A 20,466-nucleotide genomic window follows, 5' to 3' on the forward strand; every position below is an offset into this window, starting at 1 on the left:
GGACTCCATCTAGAAGCTTTACATGACAATTTTATAGTACACGTAGGGTCCATAAGGAATTTTCAGAGACTCAGATGTACATAGGAAGGCTGGCATTATTTTGTAGATAAAAACCACAAGACTGGGACAATCCTCCTAAATAAATCCAATAGGGAAATACTTATTATTTCTACATATTTGCATATCTATCTAGTTAGCTACTTAACTTCTTGTCTACTTCAGTGAGGGCTGAAAGATTAGTGTTACAGACTACCTGTGTACCCTCCTCAGAATGTATTTATGAAAATCTTACCCCCAATCCCCGCCATGGTATAAATCTGAGGTTGAGGGTCTCTGGGTAGTAGTTAGACTACAAGGGTGGAATCCTCAGAATGAGATTAGCTTCCTCATAAGAACAGACATGGAGATTCTTTTATTCTCTCAATATCCTCCTAATCCTTCCTCCATGCTATACAGTGTGAAGACACAATAAGAAAAGGACTGTCTGAAAGTCAGGGAGACAGTCCTTAACAGACAACATCTAATAGCACTTTGATCTTGGATTTCTTGTCTTCAGAGAGAAAACTTGGGGAAAGAGATGTGGCTGGTTAAGTCACTCACTCAATGTGGCCTTGCTACTATAGGTGGCAATGGCTAGACACGTGTACTGGTGTGTCTAGATTAGAAACTAGAAATGGATGGACCCTCCCTCCATTAAGCCTCACTAGTACCAGTACTATGAAACTCAGAAAACTCTCCTGTACAATTGCCTCTCACATCTGCCATCTTCTTGTGAGCTGCATGCTCAGCCTATGCTCTTTAGACTTCCCCTTTTCCATACAAGCCAATGAGAACTTTCTTACCACAGCTGTTTCCTTTCCAATGAAAATTGAGAAGATATTTAAAATAATGGCCTAAATAATGTTAGAAATTTAAAGCTGTATACATATAATCATGGGCCCTGGCTGATATCTAAAAGCCTATTACCCAATAATTGGTTGATAAATAAATATAATTGCCTTTTTATTATTATCTCAATTATTAAAATTAATGAAGTGTTAAGGAATTTCAGTTGAGAGGTAACAGGTAAACCTTCTATGACCTCCTTTGCTGAAGAAACATCCCCAAAGGTTGCTTTCTTTGTGATTTGCCTATTCTCACACCAGAACAAAGTGGAGGAAGTGCAGCATCAGAAGCTTCACCTGTCCTAGAATGGCCAGTGAGCAGGCACAGAACTATGAGAGCACATCCTACCAGAAACAGTCAAGAAGATGCAACACAGCCAGGAGCTTAATTTATTGCAAGCCTTTGCTTAGGGCTTTCATAGACTGGGAATGCCATTATTCTTTATTCTTCCTTCTTTCCTACTTCTGGTAGCTACTGTCTTTCAGAGAAATTTCAGTGGGGCAGGGTGGGCATTAATTCAGGTTCACCTGCATCCTGTTCTTGACAACATATGTCTTAGAATCTCTTGAAGCTTATAATTGTGCAGTGTCTCAGTACCTCACCCTATATGTTAATGTTCTAGCAGTTATGCCTGAGATTTGGAATTGCGATGTGTTTTTCATGCACTTAGAGGACTCAGTTGATGAGGATATGATTAAAACAACAACAAAGAAAAACCATGATTCTACGCTGGTGGCATTTCTTAAAGGCAGAACAGAGACTCAAGAGGAAGTCAAGTTCCTCCTGACAGGGTTTTGAAAACTCAAATCTATAAAGCAATAAAGTATAGCACACCACATCCTGTAATCTATATCACAAATGTGAGGCTCCAGCAGATTGTCTATCCACTGGACTGAGATGGATAGGAGCTACTCTAGGCCTTTGGTGACCTCACCCACGGCAAACAGCCTTCCAGATAGATCAGTGGACACTGTCATAAGTGTTTCCCCTGACAAATACAATCCATTTACTATGACAACCATGGGAACTCTTGGCCCAAAGCTGATTATGTTCAACACACACTTGAAGGGAAACTAGTATTTGAACGAGTGGCTTTTGTTTGTGCCAATCAACTCCATTCCTTCACTCAGAAGACATCTTGTCCCACTTTCATCGACTCACCAAATATTCACTGAGAACCTTTATAATGCACTACAAACATCCCCAAACTATCATGGATTAATGACTCAGGACAAACTCAGAACTTTTCTAAGTTATCCCTCCACAGTGGTAGAAACTCCCCACCTAGGAGCATGTGATAGTGGCTGACAGAACATGTGTTTCTTCTCCCAGACAATTAAACATAAACTGCCTATCTTTTTCTATTTTATAGAGTTTACTAATTCATTTATAATTTTTTGTTTGTTTGTTTGTTTGTTTTTGAGACAGGGTTTCTCTGTGTAGCTTTGCACCTTTCCTGGAACTCACTCTGTAGACCAGGCTGGCCTCGAACAGCGATCCACCTGCTTCTGCCTCCTGAATGCTGGGATTAAAGGCGTGCGCCACCACTGCCTGGCCATTTATAAATATTTATTTGCTATCTGTCATATTCCAGGAAGTTCTTTAGGACTAGGGCATAGGGCAGGAAACTTGACAGACAAGATAAGTGCTCTTAGATGGAATTATTCTAACAACTTCAGGAAAATAAGGTGTACATGAAAGATAGGAATATATATTCATATAAATAGACACTTGAGTACTGACTAAGGTTTAGGAGAATTTTCTATACACTTAGAGACCAATCTGTAGTTCAAGTCACTGAGTCTAGAAGAGAGTATTATGTAAATTACACAGACTCTCATGCTTTATGCTTTGAAGATTTGAATCAAAGGGTAGGTAGGGTGTCACCACATTAACAACATTTTTGTGAAGCAGCAATTTCTTTACCCTTTTAACTCAATGGAATGACACCTTGCTTTTTCTTTATCCTAAAATCTACCAGGTTCCTTGGATTAAATACAAGTACTTTATACACTCTTTGAAACCTTTTTCGTTTTTAAAGTAAAGTGTTGGCTAACCTAAATCATAGCTTTCCTACCTCCAAAGAAGTACTTCTCTCCAGTCTTCACTTGAAGAGGACTATTGGTCCGAACAGCTGATGCTTCGTCTCCATCAATGGTGAGAACTGCAAAGTTTTCCTTGGCCAGAAAGCGAACCTCATGCCACTGCCCATCATTCAGCCCAGAGCCTGGGAGGCAGAAAAGGAAAATTTCCTAAGTTGGTTCAGTTAAACATAGTTTTTAAACATTACAGAACAGTGATTTCATTGAAAACCCACAATTATAATACCTTTATAGAATTTAATTTGATGTTTGGATAAATTTATACAAAACAGGGTATTTACAGAAACTCAACTATTATCTCTCTTTTTTGGGTAATTCATTTGAAATGAATTCCTTGTCATTTTGGAATATCTACATATTAACATTTGTTTGTAGTAATTCAGGGAATTCATGTGCCTGAAAGGTACACAGTTTCAGTTTGATAGGAACAAATATAATATTTTAAATGTTATATTTTTATTTTAAAAATTTTGTTTTTGTGTGGGTATGGGAGAATGTGGAGGAGTGTGCCTTTGAATGAGAGTATCTATAGTGTAAGAAGAGTACGTAAGAAATCCTCGAGGTAGAAAAATAGGCAGTTGGGAGCTAGCTCTTGATTTGGATGTTGGAGAACAGAACTTTGGTACTCTATAAGAGTGGTATGTGCTCTTAACCAATGAGCTATATCTCTAACCCTTAAACAATTTTTAATAGTTAGGGATTTAGAAGTAAATGTTATATATATATATATATATATATATTTTCATCTGCAAAAACTTGATGCTGCTTATGTTTTGCATTATCTATGTTTCCTTCATATTTTAGATGGCTCTTCCCTTTATCAAATTGAAAGGCATAATATAACAGAATCTTATAGAAAACACAATTAGAATGTAATTGGGATACTTGCAGAAAATAATGGTTTGAACAAAGTCATTTGGGAAGAAATGAAAAACTATTTTAATTTAATAACTTATTTTCCAGTTAGCTTTGTTAGGTTATCCATTCTGAGATAAAAGCAGATTTATTGTGTTGATTTAGTATCTCATTTTCATAATTTTAAAATCTTTTAATGTAATGTTTTTTCTCAATAGCCATATCTACATAGTACAGTTTATAGAATTTAGGTACTAAGGAAATGATTCCATGTGTAGTTGAACATGCTAATTAAGCACTGATCATCATGGGAAATAAAGATTATCTGATAATCAAACCAGGCAGTATGGTAACTGACTAGTTTATATTTTAGCAAAGAAAAGCAATAAAACAAACCCAGGATGTCCACATCCCAAATTTATGCTTCATTGTTTCTTAAAACATTCTATAGGTACGCAAGATTTTTTTTTATTTAGCATGTGTTCATTTCACTGTAAATAATTAGTTGCTAACAGAAGAGCAGACATTAGACCGGAGTATTTGGTGGGAATTTTAAGAGCATTAGGAGAAGTCCAAGATGTTTGATTTGACCTTGAAAAGGTCAACGCTATGAAAGAGGCAGGGGTATTGTTCTCGTCTTTTCTGGATGCACAATCTGGAGTATACAGGGAGGAATTCCCTGAAGATGCACTTCAGTTTCACAAAAGGAAAAGAAGACCAGCCAACAAAGATGTTTAAAACTGAAGTCAGAGTAAATCAATGAAACACAGATGAAAGTTCTAAGCCCTTAATCATTTAACAACAGGAGTCTGCAAACCATAGTGTGTGGGCCACATCCAACTTGTGTCCTTTTGGGTTAAGGTGGTAGTTTGAGACAAGGTTTCTCTGTGTAGTTTTGGTGCCTGTCCTGGAACTCACTCTCTAGACCAGCTTGGCCTCAAACTCACAGAGATCTGCCTGGCTCTGCCTCCTGAGTGCTGGGATTAAAGGTGTACATCACCACCACCCAGCTGTCCTCTTATTTTTACACAAAGTGTGCATTAAGAATGGTTTTTATATTAGTAATTGGTTGAAAAGAGAGTTAAAAAGAAAGAATACATACAACTTAGTCTGTATTAGAGATGAAAAATTTTATAATTCAAAGTTTAGTGTCCATATATAGTTTTATGGGACTATATTTAAGCCCACTGGTCTGCAGGTCACTGGCCCCCAAATAACTGAGACAACTATCACAGTCATTAACATGGCCACTATGCCCAGATATCGACTCTCTGGTTATTCCCATTAAGAACATCAACTAACTGTGGAGTCACAACATCCACAAAAATGCAATTTTAAAGAAAAAAATGAACCTTGTTGGAATTTAGAAGATAGTCATATGGCTATAGCATTTACTCATAATAAATACTAGTACAAACAGTGACATCTCATACTTTCCATCATGCATAGAATCTGAATTTAGGGGTTTAAACAAATTTTGTTGCAGTGGAGAACAGTACAAATTGTTCTTAAGGAATCAGTATGAAATAATTATCAAATAATTAAATATATAGTATAAATCAATGTATATGCATAACACATTAAACATACAAATGTGTACATACAGTCAACAAAAATGTCTGTATTCACACACTTTGATAGAGCCTTCATAGTGTTCACACATGCAAATAACCAATTGGATTAAACCATACCCTCTAGATTATGTACCTAGATATCAATCTAGAGTGTTAAATTGTCCCCTCAATGCCTTTCTAGCTCCTGTTCTTTCCATTTCAGTCTGAAGTCCCCATCAAGTGGTGTAATCCTCTCTTGAAAGTGTAAGCAGGTTCATGACATTTCCCTTATGATAATTTTCTGTTGCTTCTGGGCTCAGTATCAGCACTGGCCAAAGGCCTAATGGTGACAGAGGTGTCAAGTGTCCCATCTGGAATGCCTTCTGTGTGGTGTCTGTGTGGTTTTCCTCCCTCACTACAGCCTCTGCAAATGCATCGTATACAGAGATTTCATGATCCTGGGTATGAAATGACATTGCCCCTGTCTCCTGACAGCACTCTTTTATGAACTTTATTTTCTCCCCTACAACTGCTAGTGATTAAGTCTATTTTGTTTTCACTTTTTTGTTCCTTTGTTTCTTTCTCCTACTTTCAAAGAAAGATGGATCTATATTTTTCAATGCATATGTGTCTTGTGCCTGCATGCATGTATGTACCCTATGAGTGTATAGTGTCTGCAGAGTCCAGATGTGAGCATCATATCCTCTAAAACTGGAATTACAGGTAGTTGTGAGGCACCAAGTAAGTTCTGGACGTCAAACTATGATCCTCTGAAAGAGTAGCAAGTGCTCTTAACTACTCCCTCATCTCTCTAACACATACTTTTTGATAAGTTTTCTGATAATAGAATATTTCTACTATTTTGTTTCTTGTTTAAAAAGCATTTCAAACAGTATGATGTACATACTATGTGTGAAAGAATAACTGAATGAATCTGAGGGTGACCAAAGGAGCAGGAGTCTGGCCTCTGAAGTGTTATGGGTAGTCTTGCTAAAGATGGGGCAACAAGAAGAGGAGAGCAACAGAGACTTCACTGGCCACGGCTCTTATGCTAGAGACAGTTATATGCATAGGGATGGATGCTGAGAATAAGAAATGAGTCCTGCAGACAAACTTTTATTCTTGTTCAGTAGTCTGCTTCAATGTTAGTACATCTTCTTGGAAATTTGCTCTGTCCCAACACCCGTAACTGACACTCCAGTTACTCAAGGCAGCATGTTCCCTTATCTTCTAGCATGCCAGCTTCAGCCCACCCTCAGACATTGCATTGACTTCTGATGATGTGAAAGGTGGAGTGTCTGGCTAGAGGAATTCTGTAGCTTGGGGCAGTGGTCAGTACTCTCAGGAAATCTCCAGGGGATGGGACCTAGCTATCACAATACCAAACACATTATCAAAGAACCACTTTGGTGACTTTTGTACCTTCCTGTCCTACCTCTCTCTCTTTGTATGTTCTGCACCAATATATAAACTAGTATGTATGGCCCTAAATTCTTAAAGGTCCATATCATTTATTATACTGATAAGTTACTTTATATTGTAATTCCTCATTGTAAAAAAAAAAAAAAAAAGAATGGGGCATGTTACTCTATGTTCTTTCTATAACAAGACAACTATCTTCCCCACATCATTTAATCTTAGTGTTTTATCTTATTGTCCACACAAAAACTGGCAAATAATTCTTTAATTCTTTCCTTTCTAGCCTTCCAAATATTCATGAAAAGCAATGCAAACAAAGCCTCTATGCTGTAAAATTACTATGCAGATGCAGTCTGATTCTTAAATTAAAATCAGTTAGCTGTCAGATAGCAACAGTGTATCCCGAAACACTTTCTTCTTGAGTAGGTCCCTTTGGGTTCTCCTGCACAATTAATGTCACAAAGAATGTATTTTCACACTCACATTTGCCTTCAAACCAACAAATGGGATGTGATATGTGTTAACTATAAGAGCATATGGTTTTGATATGTGTTTTGAGTTTTGTCTTTACATTTTATTGAATCCTTCCCTGAAATGAAGTTTGGGGACACATGTCTCAAGGACACCATTATTAGAAATATTCAATCACAAATTCAAACACAAGCCTAGGGACTCATTCAGCCAGAGAAGTCACATATTTTTAACTGTCCTAAATGGAAGATCAAAAAGCTTTTCAGAAAAATTCCTGTGAAAACTGCATTGCAAAACTGAATTATAAGTGTGACGTCACCACCTGCATTGTTCACAACAAAAGGCCTATTATTCTAATCAGATTAAAAATGAAAGGTTATTTTATTTTTCTCAAGGAACTTAATTAGGAGAGAAATTGGACCTCAGATTGCAGGAGCTTTGTTGACAGCCAACCTCTCCATATCCAAGTTTAAACTGTAGTTTCTACTTGTTTTAATTCTAATTATTATTTGGAGCATTTACTGTTAATCATCAATAGCTATGCCTCAGTGATCTTTGAAAGGACGGGGTCCCTGAATATAATGAAATTCATTCTCAGTGTAGCCAGGATGTCCAAATTGCTCAAAATAATATGTGCTGTTTCTCTTCTATTTTCTTTGTCCAAATGTTATAAAAAGTAATAGCCTAAGGGCTTTCTCCAGAGAGAAATCCAATTTATGATCTCTGCATATGTGAGTATTTATAGACATACTATTCTGAGTTCTGTGGGCTAACCATGCTGACAAGTACTTTACTTGCATTCCACTCACTTATACTTCATAAAATCTTTAAATATTATTATCTCCCATATATACCAGAGAGACAAAGTTTAATAAAGGTAAGCCTCCAACAGTTGGTAAGTGGTAGAGCTTTGAAATTAACTTCAGTTATGTTTCTCAAGGATACCAAATTATTTTGAGATTGTCCTGGATGGTATATTTTGTCAACTTGACATAAACTATGGTCATCTGAGAAGAGAGCCACAGCTGAGAAAATATTTCTTTAAGGCCAGCCTGTAGGCAATTTTCTTGTGGGGGCATTTTCTTGATTAATGATTTATGTGAGAGGGCCCAGACTATTGTGGGTGGTACTACCATGGGCAAGTGGTCCTATAGTGTATAAGAAAGCCTACTGAGCATGCCGTGAGGAACAAGCTAAAAAAGCAGCATTCCTCCCTGGCTTCTGTTCCAGTTCCTGCCTCTAGGTTTTACTTTGAGTTCCCGCTCAGACTTTTTTTGATGACAGACTGTAATGTGCAAGTTTTAAGCCAGATATATCTCCCCCCCCACCAGATTTCTTTCAGTCATGTGTTTTATCACAGCACTGAAAACCATAAGTCAGAGGTCAAACAAATTTAAAAGAGAAAACCAATAACAAACCCTTTATATACTTCCTGACCAATCAGAGTGGTAGTTCACATACCATTCCATTTCCACTGTCCCAATAGCAATCTGTGTTTCATGAAAAGCCTCCTATATCATTTAGGCTTGAAATAAACCCAAGTACCATCTATCTCACCTGCTGTCAATCATTTGTGATGTTGTGTTTCTGCAGTGTTGGAATATCATACTACAATGTGTCTTTCAATATACTTATATTGATGTTTTTACTTTTTATTATTAAGAATTTTTCTCTTCACTTTACATACCAACCACAGATCCTCCTCTCCTTCCTCCTCCTGACTCCTAGCCTTCACCCCCAACCAACCCCCCAGTCCCACTTCCTCCAAGGCAAGGGCTCCCATGGAGAGTCAGCAGAACCTGGTACATCCAGTTGAGGCAGGACCAAGCCCCTCTCAAAGCACCAAGGCTGTGCAAGGTGTTCCACCATAGGCACTGGGTTCCAAAAAGCCTGCTAATGCAGCAGGGATGGATCATGATACCACTGCTAGGGGGCCCCTAAACAGTTCAAGCTGAACAATTGCCTCACCTATGCATAGGGCCTGGTCCAGTCTCATAGGGACTCCATGGCTATTGGTCCACAGCTCATGAGTTCCCACTAGTTTAGCCTGGTCATCTCTGTTTGTTTCCCCATCATGATCTCTATATCTGTTGCTCATAGAATTCCCAATGACTTCACTTTTAAAAAGTATTTTGGTTGAAAATTTTATAGTACAGGCTAGATGAGGAAATTTTAAGACCTTTTCCCTTCATCATGTTTTAAAAAGCCCACAAGTATTTGTATAAATCAACTCCATATTGTGTAAAACATAGAGTAAAGAGACTTTGTATTCACTTTTCCAATTTATCATGAGTGAACTCATGACCTTGATTCTGCTGTGCTGGTTTGCAGAGCTGAGTTGATAATACAGACCTTGGACTTCCAAATAGCATCATTTCCACTTTTTAGATTTCAGCCATCTGTGTTCTAGTGAAAGTGGAAATGATGCCAAAGACTTTGCTCATGTCCCTCTACCTGTAACCATTCCTTCTACTGTAAGTGAACATTAACATCATCATATAAAACAGGGACTAAGAGAAAATTATGGGACTTCTCCAACTTTTCTCTAAAATATATTTATTTTTCCCCTTTTCTACGCCTCTGTCATTTTGAAAAAAGATATGTAAAATCATTTCTGTGTAAGAGAAGAAACAATGAATCATCCTTTTATTTACTTAATTTACTTATTATTTAAGTATATGTGCTGGTGCCTGAATGTGTACCCAATGCATAGAGGAGCCCTTGAGGTCAGTCAGAAAAAGACATCAGATTTCTTGGGCCTGGAGTTATCAGGTAGTTGTTAGCTACCACATAGGTGCAAAGAATTGATTCTGGGTCCTCTGCAAGAGGGGTAAGCATACTTAACCACTGAGGCATCTCCCTAGCTCTATATAGAGAGTCTTTTTAAAAGTATCTACAAAAATTTTCACTCAAATTAAATGGAATAACAATGAATCGTTAAGTGTAGTCAGAAGTTTTCCTGTGTCCTGGCTAGTCCTGCAGCCACTTAAACACAAATTAACACACAGAGGCTTATATTATTTTTTAAACTATATGGCCCAATGGCTCAGCTTCTCACTAGCTAGATATTGCAGTTATATTAAGGTATTTCTATAAATGCACATTTTGCCAAGTGGCTTGTGGTTTACTGCTACTTTACATCTGCTGAGGATATCGCTCTGTGTAAATAAAGTTCTGATTGGCCAGTGGCCAGGCAGGAAATATAGGCAGGACAAGAGAGAAGAGAATTCTGGGAAGTAGAAGGTTGGAGGGAGACACTGCCAGCTGCTGCCATGAAAAGCAACATGTAAAGACACTGGTAAGCCCTAGCTACATACATCTTGCTTCTCCTGGCAGCTAGCAGCTTTTCCTCTGCTCTGCTTTTCTCCTTCCTCTCTCCCTAGTTGGAATGTCCTGCATAACCTTATTCTACCTCACTATTGGTCAAACAGCTTTATTTATCAACAAATCAGAGCAACACATATTCAAAGAATACAGAACATCCCCATCACTTAAGAGTGCTTGGAAGTCAATATTTGAAATTATCTCAGAATGTAAGAGTTTACTAAATTAATGTGTATGATTCACATTTAAAATAATCACTAATTGCTTATTTAGTGATAAACCAATTAATATCCAAGTTATTATAAAAACTTTATGAAAAGAAAACTTATTAATAAATCTTATTAAATCTGCCCTTCTTATTCATTGTTAAAGATGTATTCCTCTACTCACCATCCTAAAGCTAATGAATCTCTAAAACATGTTAAGACCCATCCAAGGTGTGTGTGTGTGTGTGTGTGTGTGTGTGTGTGCATGTGTTTGTATGTAAGCTATGGTATGTGTGCACATGCGTGTGTATTATGTAACCTGTGGTATACATGTGGAGGTCAGAGAACAACTTTTGGAGGTCTATTCTCTTTTTCTTTGGGATTCAGGGGCTGAATTCATGTCATCAAGCTTACAAGGCAAGTGTTTTTCCATGCTGAACCATCTTAATGGCCTAGAAAAAGAACTTTCTAAATTATTAAGATATTACTACAAACACAGTAAATATTAGAGGCATTTCATATAGAACACTAAAAGTTTAAATAGGCATGCTGGTAATATGTATTTATTTATCTTAGGATTGTCTTGCCTTGGGGTTGCATTTATATTCAAGCACACATCCAGTAAGCCCCATAAGAGACTGAGACAGAAATGACCCTAGGGATATCTGGTTCTCACTTTCATCACCAAAAGACTCAGAAATGATAGGCAAGAATTTGTACTCAAGTCAGATGTCTGCATTCAAGTCTCAATTCTGTTGACATGATAACTGTGCCTATTGCTTGTCAACCTCTTGGTAGTGCTGCTAGAAGAAATGTACAGATGACCATTGACTTGTGATGATGCAATTTAAGAGTGTTTTACTTTATAATGGTACAAAAGCAATATGCATGTGTTAGAACTGAACTCTGACCTACTCTAGGTCTCATGATGCTTGGCAAAAGTACATATCTAAAGCTCTCAGACATTCCCATCCCCATGAGATGAATGACTGACATCTCACTGTACTGGGCTGCTAAACTGTGATGTAAAGTAGGAAGAGGCATTTAATGCACCACCAACTTGTATTTTCAATTTTCAGTGGGCTTACAAGAATATAGTTCTGCCATAAATTGAGATGTTCCTGCATATATTATCATTCAGAAGAGTACCTGACACAGAATTAGCTCTTAATACATTTCAGTTTTGTCTTTTTATCTCTAAATTTCAAGCTTGGTTGTTGTACTTTCTTTCAGGAAGTATTAATCATTATGAAATGAGGAAGATGTTAGTTTTTGTTAACAAATACATTCCTATCACATAAATTAAATAGTGCAAGGCAAGGTCATTAATAAGGAGCTGGCTGATTTGAGAGGGTATCTAGATATATCTTGCCTACTATCCTGGTCAACAGCTGTGGAAGCCAATTCTGAGCTATACACTAAAAATTAATCTCCCTCCTTTATAGCTGTCTTCTTTCCCATCCTCAAAAGATGTCAATTATGCTAGATTATTCAATGTTAAGTAGTTCTGAATATGGTGAAATATTTCCAAAAGTATAATCTATTACAAAGGACTTCTTATTGTGAAGAGTGTGATGGAAAATAGAACTCACATTTTCCAATTTTTTTTTGTTTTAAAAATAGATACTATTGCTATTGCAATCACAAACTCACAGCAGCTGCAGAAATATAACAGAATGTACCCATCAGCAGTGAGGCATGGTTGAGGGAGGATCAGGGACCCCACCTATCACTGATGAATTCAGGGAATAGCTTTCAGTTGCGTACTCACCAGTGATCCCACTAGATTTCATTGGTCATTTACAACCCAATGTACATATTGATGGCCTTGGTTGAGCTAAATGGACCACAAAACTGAACTAAGCATCACAATCCTATGAAAGGCTTAGAGATTATCAGTAGGTATATGGAGAAGATAAAAGAAGGTGTAGAGAAAGAGTAATCAGAGAACATTACATGTATATATGAGACTGTCAAGCAACAAGATTAATCAATGAACACACATGCAGAAACACACATATCTACTGTCTTAGTTAGGGTTTGTGTTTTTGTCATAAAACACCATGCTCATAAACACTTGGGGTTTATTTCAGCTTACAACTCTCAGACCACACTCCATTGCTGATACAACTCAAGGTAGGAACTCAAACAGGGCAGGAACCTGGAAAAAGGAGCTGATGCAGATGGACGAACACAACCCTGGAGAAGTGTTGCTTACTTACTTGCTCTTCATGGCTCACTTAGCCTACTTTCTTGTATACTCCAGAACTGTCAGCCCAGGGGTGACACTGCCTACAGTGATCTGCACCACACTAGATCAGTTGTCAATGAAGAAAATAAACCACTGGCTTGCCCAGAGGACAATCTGGTAAGGCCATTTTCTCAACTGAGGTTCTCTCTTTCAAACTGACTCTAGCTGTGTCAAGTTAACATAAAAATAGATAGCATATCTGTCTTTCTGTCTGTCTGTATATCTATCTATCTATCTATCTATCTATCTATCTATCTGTCATCTATCATCTATCTACCTACCTACCTACATAGTTTTGTATGAGTTTTGACTTAATCCTTGAATCAGATTATTTGATGTTACTTTATGCTATATGTATCCAGTTACTTAGTAATTCACAAAACAAAAATTTTCAACTGCATATTAAAAAGTGAATTATTTTTTAACCAAGTGAGGTTTAACTTAAAGCCAGTGTTTTTCAAGGCATATTCCAGCTTCTGTCCTTATTTTTTTCCATGCAGTAACTAAATTGTTTAGTAATATCTTCTCCAACCCCTCCCTAACATATAATTGTTAGAAAAACTTGTTTCAGATGCAAATATAAAATGTTAATGAAGTGCATTCTATCTGTGCTGTTGTCAAAATGGTATTATTTTTAAAGTAGGCCTCTTGAGGTGGGTGGCTTGATTAAACAAGGAGAAACAGATGTTGTACTTATTAGAGACAAGAAGAAAATACTGGCTTAATGAATATTGAAAAAATAAAGTATTTAAAATATAGTTACAAAGTTAGATGTAACATCTGTTGGAAAATGATTCAAATAAAATTACAGTGACAGGAGTTTTCAGGCTTTGGCTTAATATTCAGTTTTGAGAGGAGCATTCCCAAGGCTGTGAATCTTTCTTTAGGCCATTACAGAGTTCTATGAGGTAATAATGACATATCTTATAACTGCATAGGACAGGAAGAAAAAGAAATGAACATTTCTGTGTGCATATCATATATTTCCTACATTCTCTATGTAAATCTCATAAGGAAATCGATCTAATTCATTGCTAGGTTTCATATGCCAAACCAAAGCACCTTAAAAAGAAAAAAACAGCCCATAGTAGAGCCAACCAAAGTGCATTATAAGGAATGCAGGCAGGCATGGATTACTTCTATTTAGTTTTTACTTATTTTATTATATCTGTGCATTGAACCTAGGACCTTGAGCACTTGTCCCGAGTCACATCTCTAGCCTTGTTTTTGTTGTATATTTGGAGACGGGTGTCACTAATTTGCCCAGTTCAATTTACCTTGAACTCACTCTGTAGCCCAGCTGGACTTGAACTTGTGATTCTCCTGCCTCAGCTTGCAGAGTAGCTAGGATTACAGGTGCTGCAAGGTATGTATTTTCCCATACAGATAGACTTTTCAAATGTTTTCCTATGAATCATAAAGGTAGAAAGTTGATTTGGAACACATCTATGTTCTGAAAGGACCACTTGAATCTAACTTTAACATGGATGTACCGGGTAGAGAACGGCACATGAGATTTTCTATGTGACACTTAACCTGTGAGACATGAGGAATCTTCCATCCCCACATCTTACTCACCCTGCAAGATCTCACTATGAATCCCAGATCTAACTCAAAACATTTTACTTCAGCCTCCCGAATGTTGCAACTGGGATTTTAGGCATGAAAACAATGTTTCATTTTTTTAAAAAAATATTATTTTTTTTATTGTTTTTCCGAGCCAAGGGTTCTCTGTTTAGCTTTGTTCCTTTCCTGGGACTCGCTTTGTAGACCAGGCTGGCCTCAAACTCTCAGAGATCTGCCTGGCTCTGCCTCCCGAGTGCTGGGATTAGAGATTCTTAGGTAGAGTCTCCTTTCCAGATCTCCAGAATCCTCTGAGGAAGAATGGACTTGGGTTGGCAGCTCTTGGCTTGCCTACACGCTAGCCTCCTTTTCGGTGTTTTCTGAGTTCTCCATTGTCACATCTAAATTACTACTGAGAAGAAATTAAGAGCTGATAAGTAGAAACTCTAATCCCAACCCCTATCATGCATCTTTGCATGAATAGACAGGAATGTGATAAAATTTATGAAGAAATGCAGTGAAGCCCCTTAAATACTTGAGATAACAAGAAAAAGAAAAAGAAAAAATGAGCAGATTTGTTATTTTTTCATGATGAAGTTCTGCTAATCCAGAAAAATCAGAGACAGGGGTTCCCACACGTGTTTTACTGTCTTTTGACAGACACACCAATGCAGTTCAAGAGAAGTGAAGTATGTTTTTTTTTTTTCTTTAGATTCCTTTCTTTTTTTCCCCAAAAAGTGTGCAGAATTTACTGTTTAAAGTTAGAGAAAATGTACATTGATTTCTACTTAATACAATCGTACAAAACAAACAAACAAACAAACAAACAAAACAAACAAACAAACAAACAAAAAACCTAGGTGGAATTTAGACCTAGACACACAAGCCTAATTGGTAAAGTTTCTAATAGAATATTCTTAAGACCTTGGGTTGGCAGAGATTTCCCAACAGAGATCAAATTCAGCTAATAGATTGTGCACCATCAAAATTCAAAATTCAGGGGAAGACAGAAACTGGGAAAACATATCTGCAACACATACATCTGAAAATGGAATGACGGAAATGCACTAAAAATGCTTGCAAATCAGTGATGTTGAAAGCCAAACTGTACACGGGTAATGCCACAAATGAAGATGAAATGTAAACACTCTCACAGACATGAGACACCACCAGATCTGATTCATTATTAGGAAAATTAGTGCTAATCAATTTTCTATCAGTTTTAATGCTTGAAAATTAAACATGCTGTCTAGGATCTGGGGCCCATTAAATTTTCATTCATTTCTGGGTGAGAATCAAATCAAACTATACAACCATTAGGTAAGTATGGAAGTTTTTAAGCAAAACTGAACATACTGATATTATAGGTCAACTGCTATTCTAAATATTTATCCATCAGAATCAAAGTGTATGCTGCCAAAGTACTAACAGGATTGTTCCCACAGTTTCTTCTCATAGCAGCACCCAAATGGAAATACTTTTATATTTGGAAAGTACATTTACAAAAAAGGGGAAATGATACACGATGAAAAGAAGGGGCTAGTGACACAAGAGCAGAATGGATATGGTTTTTAATTGTGATGCATGAAAAAGATGTAGATTTTCAAAATAGTATACTGTGAGGCTACAGAGATGACTTGGGGGGTTAAGAGCACATGCTGCTCTCCCAGAGGACCTAGGTTCTGTTTCTAGCACCCGTGTAGCAGCCCACAGCTGTCTGTAACTTTAGTTTTGGGACAGGGCGGCTAATGCCCTCGTCTGGCTTCAGCAACACCAGGCACACACACAGTGCACCTGCAATGCAGGCAATAAGTGCATATGTGCAAATAAAATAAATATTTCTAAAAACAGCACATGACATAAACTTTCAGATGGAACAGGCTAGACTAATCTGTGATGGTAGAATCCCAAGGGTAGGAGCCAACAAGTTGGCTCAGCAGGTCAAAGCCATTGTCACAGCAGGGAGGCAGCCTGAGGTTGATCCCTGGGACCCACATGAAGGTAGAAAGACAGAATCAACTCCAAGGTTGTCCTTTGATCTTCACACGTGCTATTGCATGCTTGAGCCTTCAGTAACACAAATATATCATACACATACACAAAATATTAGTGAGTAAAAATTAAAAAAAAAAAAATAAAACAGTGACTACCAAGGTAATTTGGATGCAAGTGTGAATCTACAAGAACTTTTATGATATAATGAAAGTATTCTATGTCTTACCTGGGAGTTATTTTCCTACATATGGAAATTTATCAGAATTAATTAAATGAGGCCAAAGAGATAGCACAGAGAGGTAGAATCTTCACTTTGCAAGCAAACCTGTGTTCAATCCCCAGGATGCTTGTAAAAATTTGGACATATGGGTATACACTTGTAATCTCAGTGTTAAGGAGGCAGAGTTAGCCAGAACCCTGGAGCTCATTGACCAGCCACCCTGGACTAATCTAGGAGGCTCAGATACCAGTGAGCAACTCTGTCTCACAAATAAAGTAGGAGGCTCTTGAGAAATGACACAACACTCAAAGTTGACATCTGGTTTTCACATGCATGCAAACATATATGTATATGCACCAACACACATGAATACATACCATTAATTGGTTCTTTTAAGATCTGTTAATTTTATGTTTTCATGTAGAGTTGATGTTCATTATTTGTGAATTGGCCTACTTGCTAATATTTGTTGGCAATCTTACCCGTGTATAATCAAGATGGTTTCATGGTCATTTACAGACTTGAAGATGTACAGAGTGGTGAGAAACTTGAGTAGCCTAATGCATGCATTCCAAACTAATGTAGAACAAGACAACACTCTATCCTCATTTCATTTCTTATCCTACAAACGAATCTTTTCATCCTGTTGTTCACTTGGTGCTGTGCTTTTCTGTACTGGTGGTTACAGACCCAGTGCTGATGTGCAGCTTAGTGTGACTAAGGGTGAGAGGGCTGTGGTATTCCTTACACACAGGAAAGCATGCTAGGTAGACAAATTTCTTGAAGGCATATATTGAAATGTTGTTGGCCATGGGTTCAGTGTTTATGAATCAATGTCACATATTCAATACAGTAGCCTAAACAGAAACATACACAAAACAAGGAATGTATTGACTGCTTGATGCAAATATGGGGACTAGATTTGTATGAACATATCCCCATATTTCCCATAGGAGAAATAGTTTGATAGTCATCGACTCAGGATTTCCAATGGCTACACAGAACAAATTTTGTACTAACTGATGAGAATAAGCTATCCGCCTTTTTTAAACCAAGTTTAAGGGTAGAGTCCACAATGGTAAGGAAGGTGAAGCAAGAAAAAATATGTTATTTTAGCATTATTATTTTGTTGTATTTTTCAAAAAACAAAACCTGTGTATGTATGGGGGGAAGACACATTAGACATTTTGCCAAAGGAATTTTGCTTGTATTTAGTGAGGTCATAACGCAAATAAAAATACCTCATAGAAGTGACATTTGATCGAGAATTCTGACTATGTTTTTTTTTTTTAAAAAAAAAAACAATTCAAGAACACTATTTTTTTAAATCCATAAAGTACTCGATGAAGACAATTGAGAGCACTTAAATTGTATGTAAAATATTAACATAACAGAGATACTTTACTCTTAATGTCTAGCATATTTTATCCTAATTTTGTCATGGATAATGAGAAGCCATCCAGACCATTCTGGTAATAAAAGGAAGGTTTTTCAAAGGTATGAAAAAAAGAGGCCATCAGGAATCTGATTTCCTCTGTAGGGGTCACTGGGCAAACAGAAAATTTTAACTTCAGTTTTTAGAATCTGAAGAGAATCACATGGACTTTACCTCCATGGACCATGCTACCTGTCACTTATTTGCTGATCTTTTGCTGTATGTCTGGCAAGATTTCAGGAACCAGGAGTATTGAAGTATTTTAGAAACAAAAGCACATAGAACTGACAATCTTGCACATGAAAATAGATAAAATGTACATCAATAATAGTTTAATAGGACCAATTTCAAATATGGATAATTGTTTTAAAGTATAGCATGCTGGAATGGAGAAATTGATTAATCTAGATAAGAATGATTGGCAAACAATGTCCTGGAGTACTAACTATGAATCAGAGAGCTAAAGGACAAGAAGAAGATAGCTATAACATCATTTTGAGACAAGGTCATCAAGGATTGGAATGTCAAGTATAAAGGCAGTCAAGTAAAAAGAAAATTAGTAGACTTTGATATGATAGAAAAGACTGCTTCAGAGAGGGATTAGCAAACTCTTCAGTGCCTATGAGTTGCCAAACAAAGCAAGGATAAGAAGCAGATTAGGAATAAGGGCATGAATGACAAATGAAACTCAGTGAAGAGAACATAGTAGACAAGGAATGGAAAGAAGTATGTCCCAATATGACTCCTTATTGGGGAGGAAAAAATCTGAGTGATGATCTCCATTAAAATCTAATGAACTATGAATATTGCTATAAGAAATTGTTTTTATATAAACCATTTTTTTGTTTCATTTTTTTTCTTTTCTTTTTTTTCCAGACAGGGTTTCTCTGTGTAGCTTTGCACTTTTCCTGGAACTTGCTTAGGAGACCAGGCTGGCCTCGAACTCACAGAGATCTGCTTGCCTCTGCCTCCTGAGTGCTAGGATAAAAGGCGTGTGTCACCACCGCCCAGCTCTTTTCTTTTCTTTTTGTGAGAAAAAAAATCTCTTTGTGAAGTCCTGGTCAGATTAGAACTCACTATGTTGATCAAGCTGGCCTTGAACTTACAAAGATACTCTTGCCTCTGTTTCCTGAGTACTGCATTACAGGTGTATGTCACCACACAAAAGTGTGTGTTACCACATCCAGCTAAATTTTTATTTTGTTTCTGTAGCTTTGTGTTCTCCTTGCTTATAACTGTAGTGCATGTAACCTATTATTTTTTAATCATATCACTTGGTATTATTGTACAGTGTGGATATTGTCATTTTGTTGATAATTTTGGTTACTTTTCTTCCATTCCCCGTTTTCTATTGAAAATCTTAACTATATTTTATTTGCTTTGACTTAAACCTCATTATTATTGTTCATATTCAATCTGTCTCTATTTTAAGACAAATTCATTATTATAAAATTATATGTTTTGGAAAAAGGAGTTGCTATTACTCTTAGTAACACAACTGATTTAAAAGCATCTGTCTGGACTGAATCATGTTTCATCTTTTTTCTTCGCTCCACATATGTTTCAGGTAATTCAATATTGTACAATTTCCTCCAAGGCCACAAAATCACCTGTATTTATAGGAAACAAGCTCTCTCCAAATAGCAAGGGCACTTAAATCAATTCTCCCAAATCACTCTGGGGGCATACTTGTAAATAACATAAATATAAAGAAGTAAGCATGTTGCTTCCTATCATCAAGAAGTTTCATTTATATGTTCTAATGATGTAAACACTGTTCAGCTTTGTAATTTCTATAAAATATTTGCCTAACTTTTATAACTTAAACTTGTATGGATCAGAAAAAAAGAGGTGGGAAATAAGCACAAAGCAGAGTAGAACTCAGATCATTGTAGTGTCCAAATGGGACCTTTTGATGTGAAGTCCCTGTTCCCTCTCCTTACTCAAATGAAGGCAACCCCTCACTGCCTATACTGGAAGGGTAACATGCTATTGAAAATCTACATGTTCCTATTTTGAAGGAGCCACCTGCTAAAGAAATGAGTATTAGGATGATTGCAGAGCATCTTAATGGGTTTTCATGTGCCAAAGGCACACATTTTCCATCCTCCTGTATCTTAAAGGGAAATTGGTATTATATAATGTTTAGTCAATGACTGTCAGCTCTGTCACAGCAGTGTAGCAGAA

General features: G+C 37.0%; 1 protein-coding gene across 1 annotated transcript in view; it reads right to left on the reverse strand.

Annotated features, from left to right (window-relative positions):
• Positions 1–20,466, reverse strand: part of Cntnap2 (contactin associated protein 2) — a 2,080,708-nt gene that overhangs the window by 1,033,604 nt on the left and 1,026,638 nt on the right. Inside the window, exon 9 of the mRNA XM_036182111.1 lies at positions 2,963–3,112. Coding sequence (XP_036038004.1) covers positions 2,963–3,112 — 150 coding nt within the window. The remainder of the gene's footprint in view (positions 1–2,962; positions 3,113–20,466) is intronic.

The sequence above is a fragment of the Onychomys torridus genome, chromosome 3 (assembly GCF_903995425.1).
Source record: "Onychomys torridus chromosome 3, mOncTor1.1, whole genome shotgun sequence".
Taxonomy (NCBI): domain Eukaryota; kingdom Metazoa; phylum Chordata; class Mammalia; order Rodentia; family Cricetidae; genus Onychomys; species Onychomys torridus.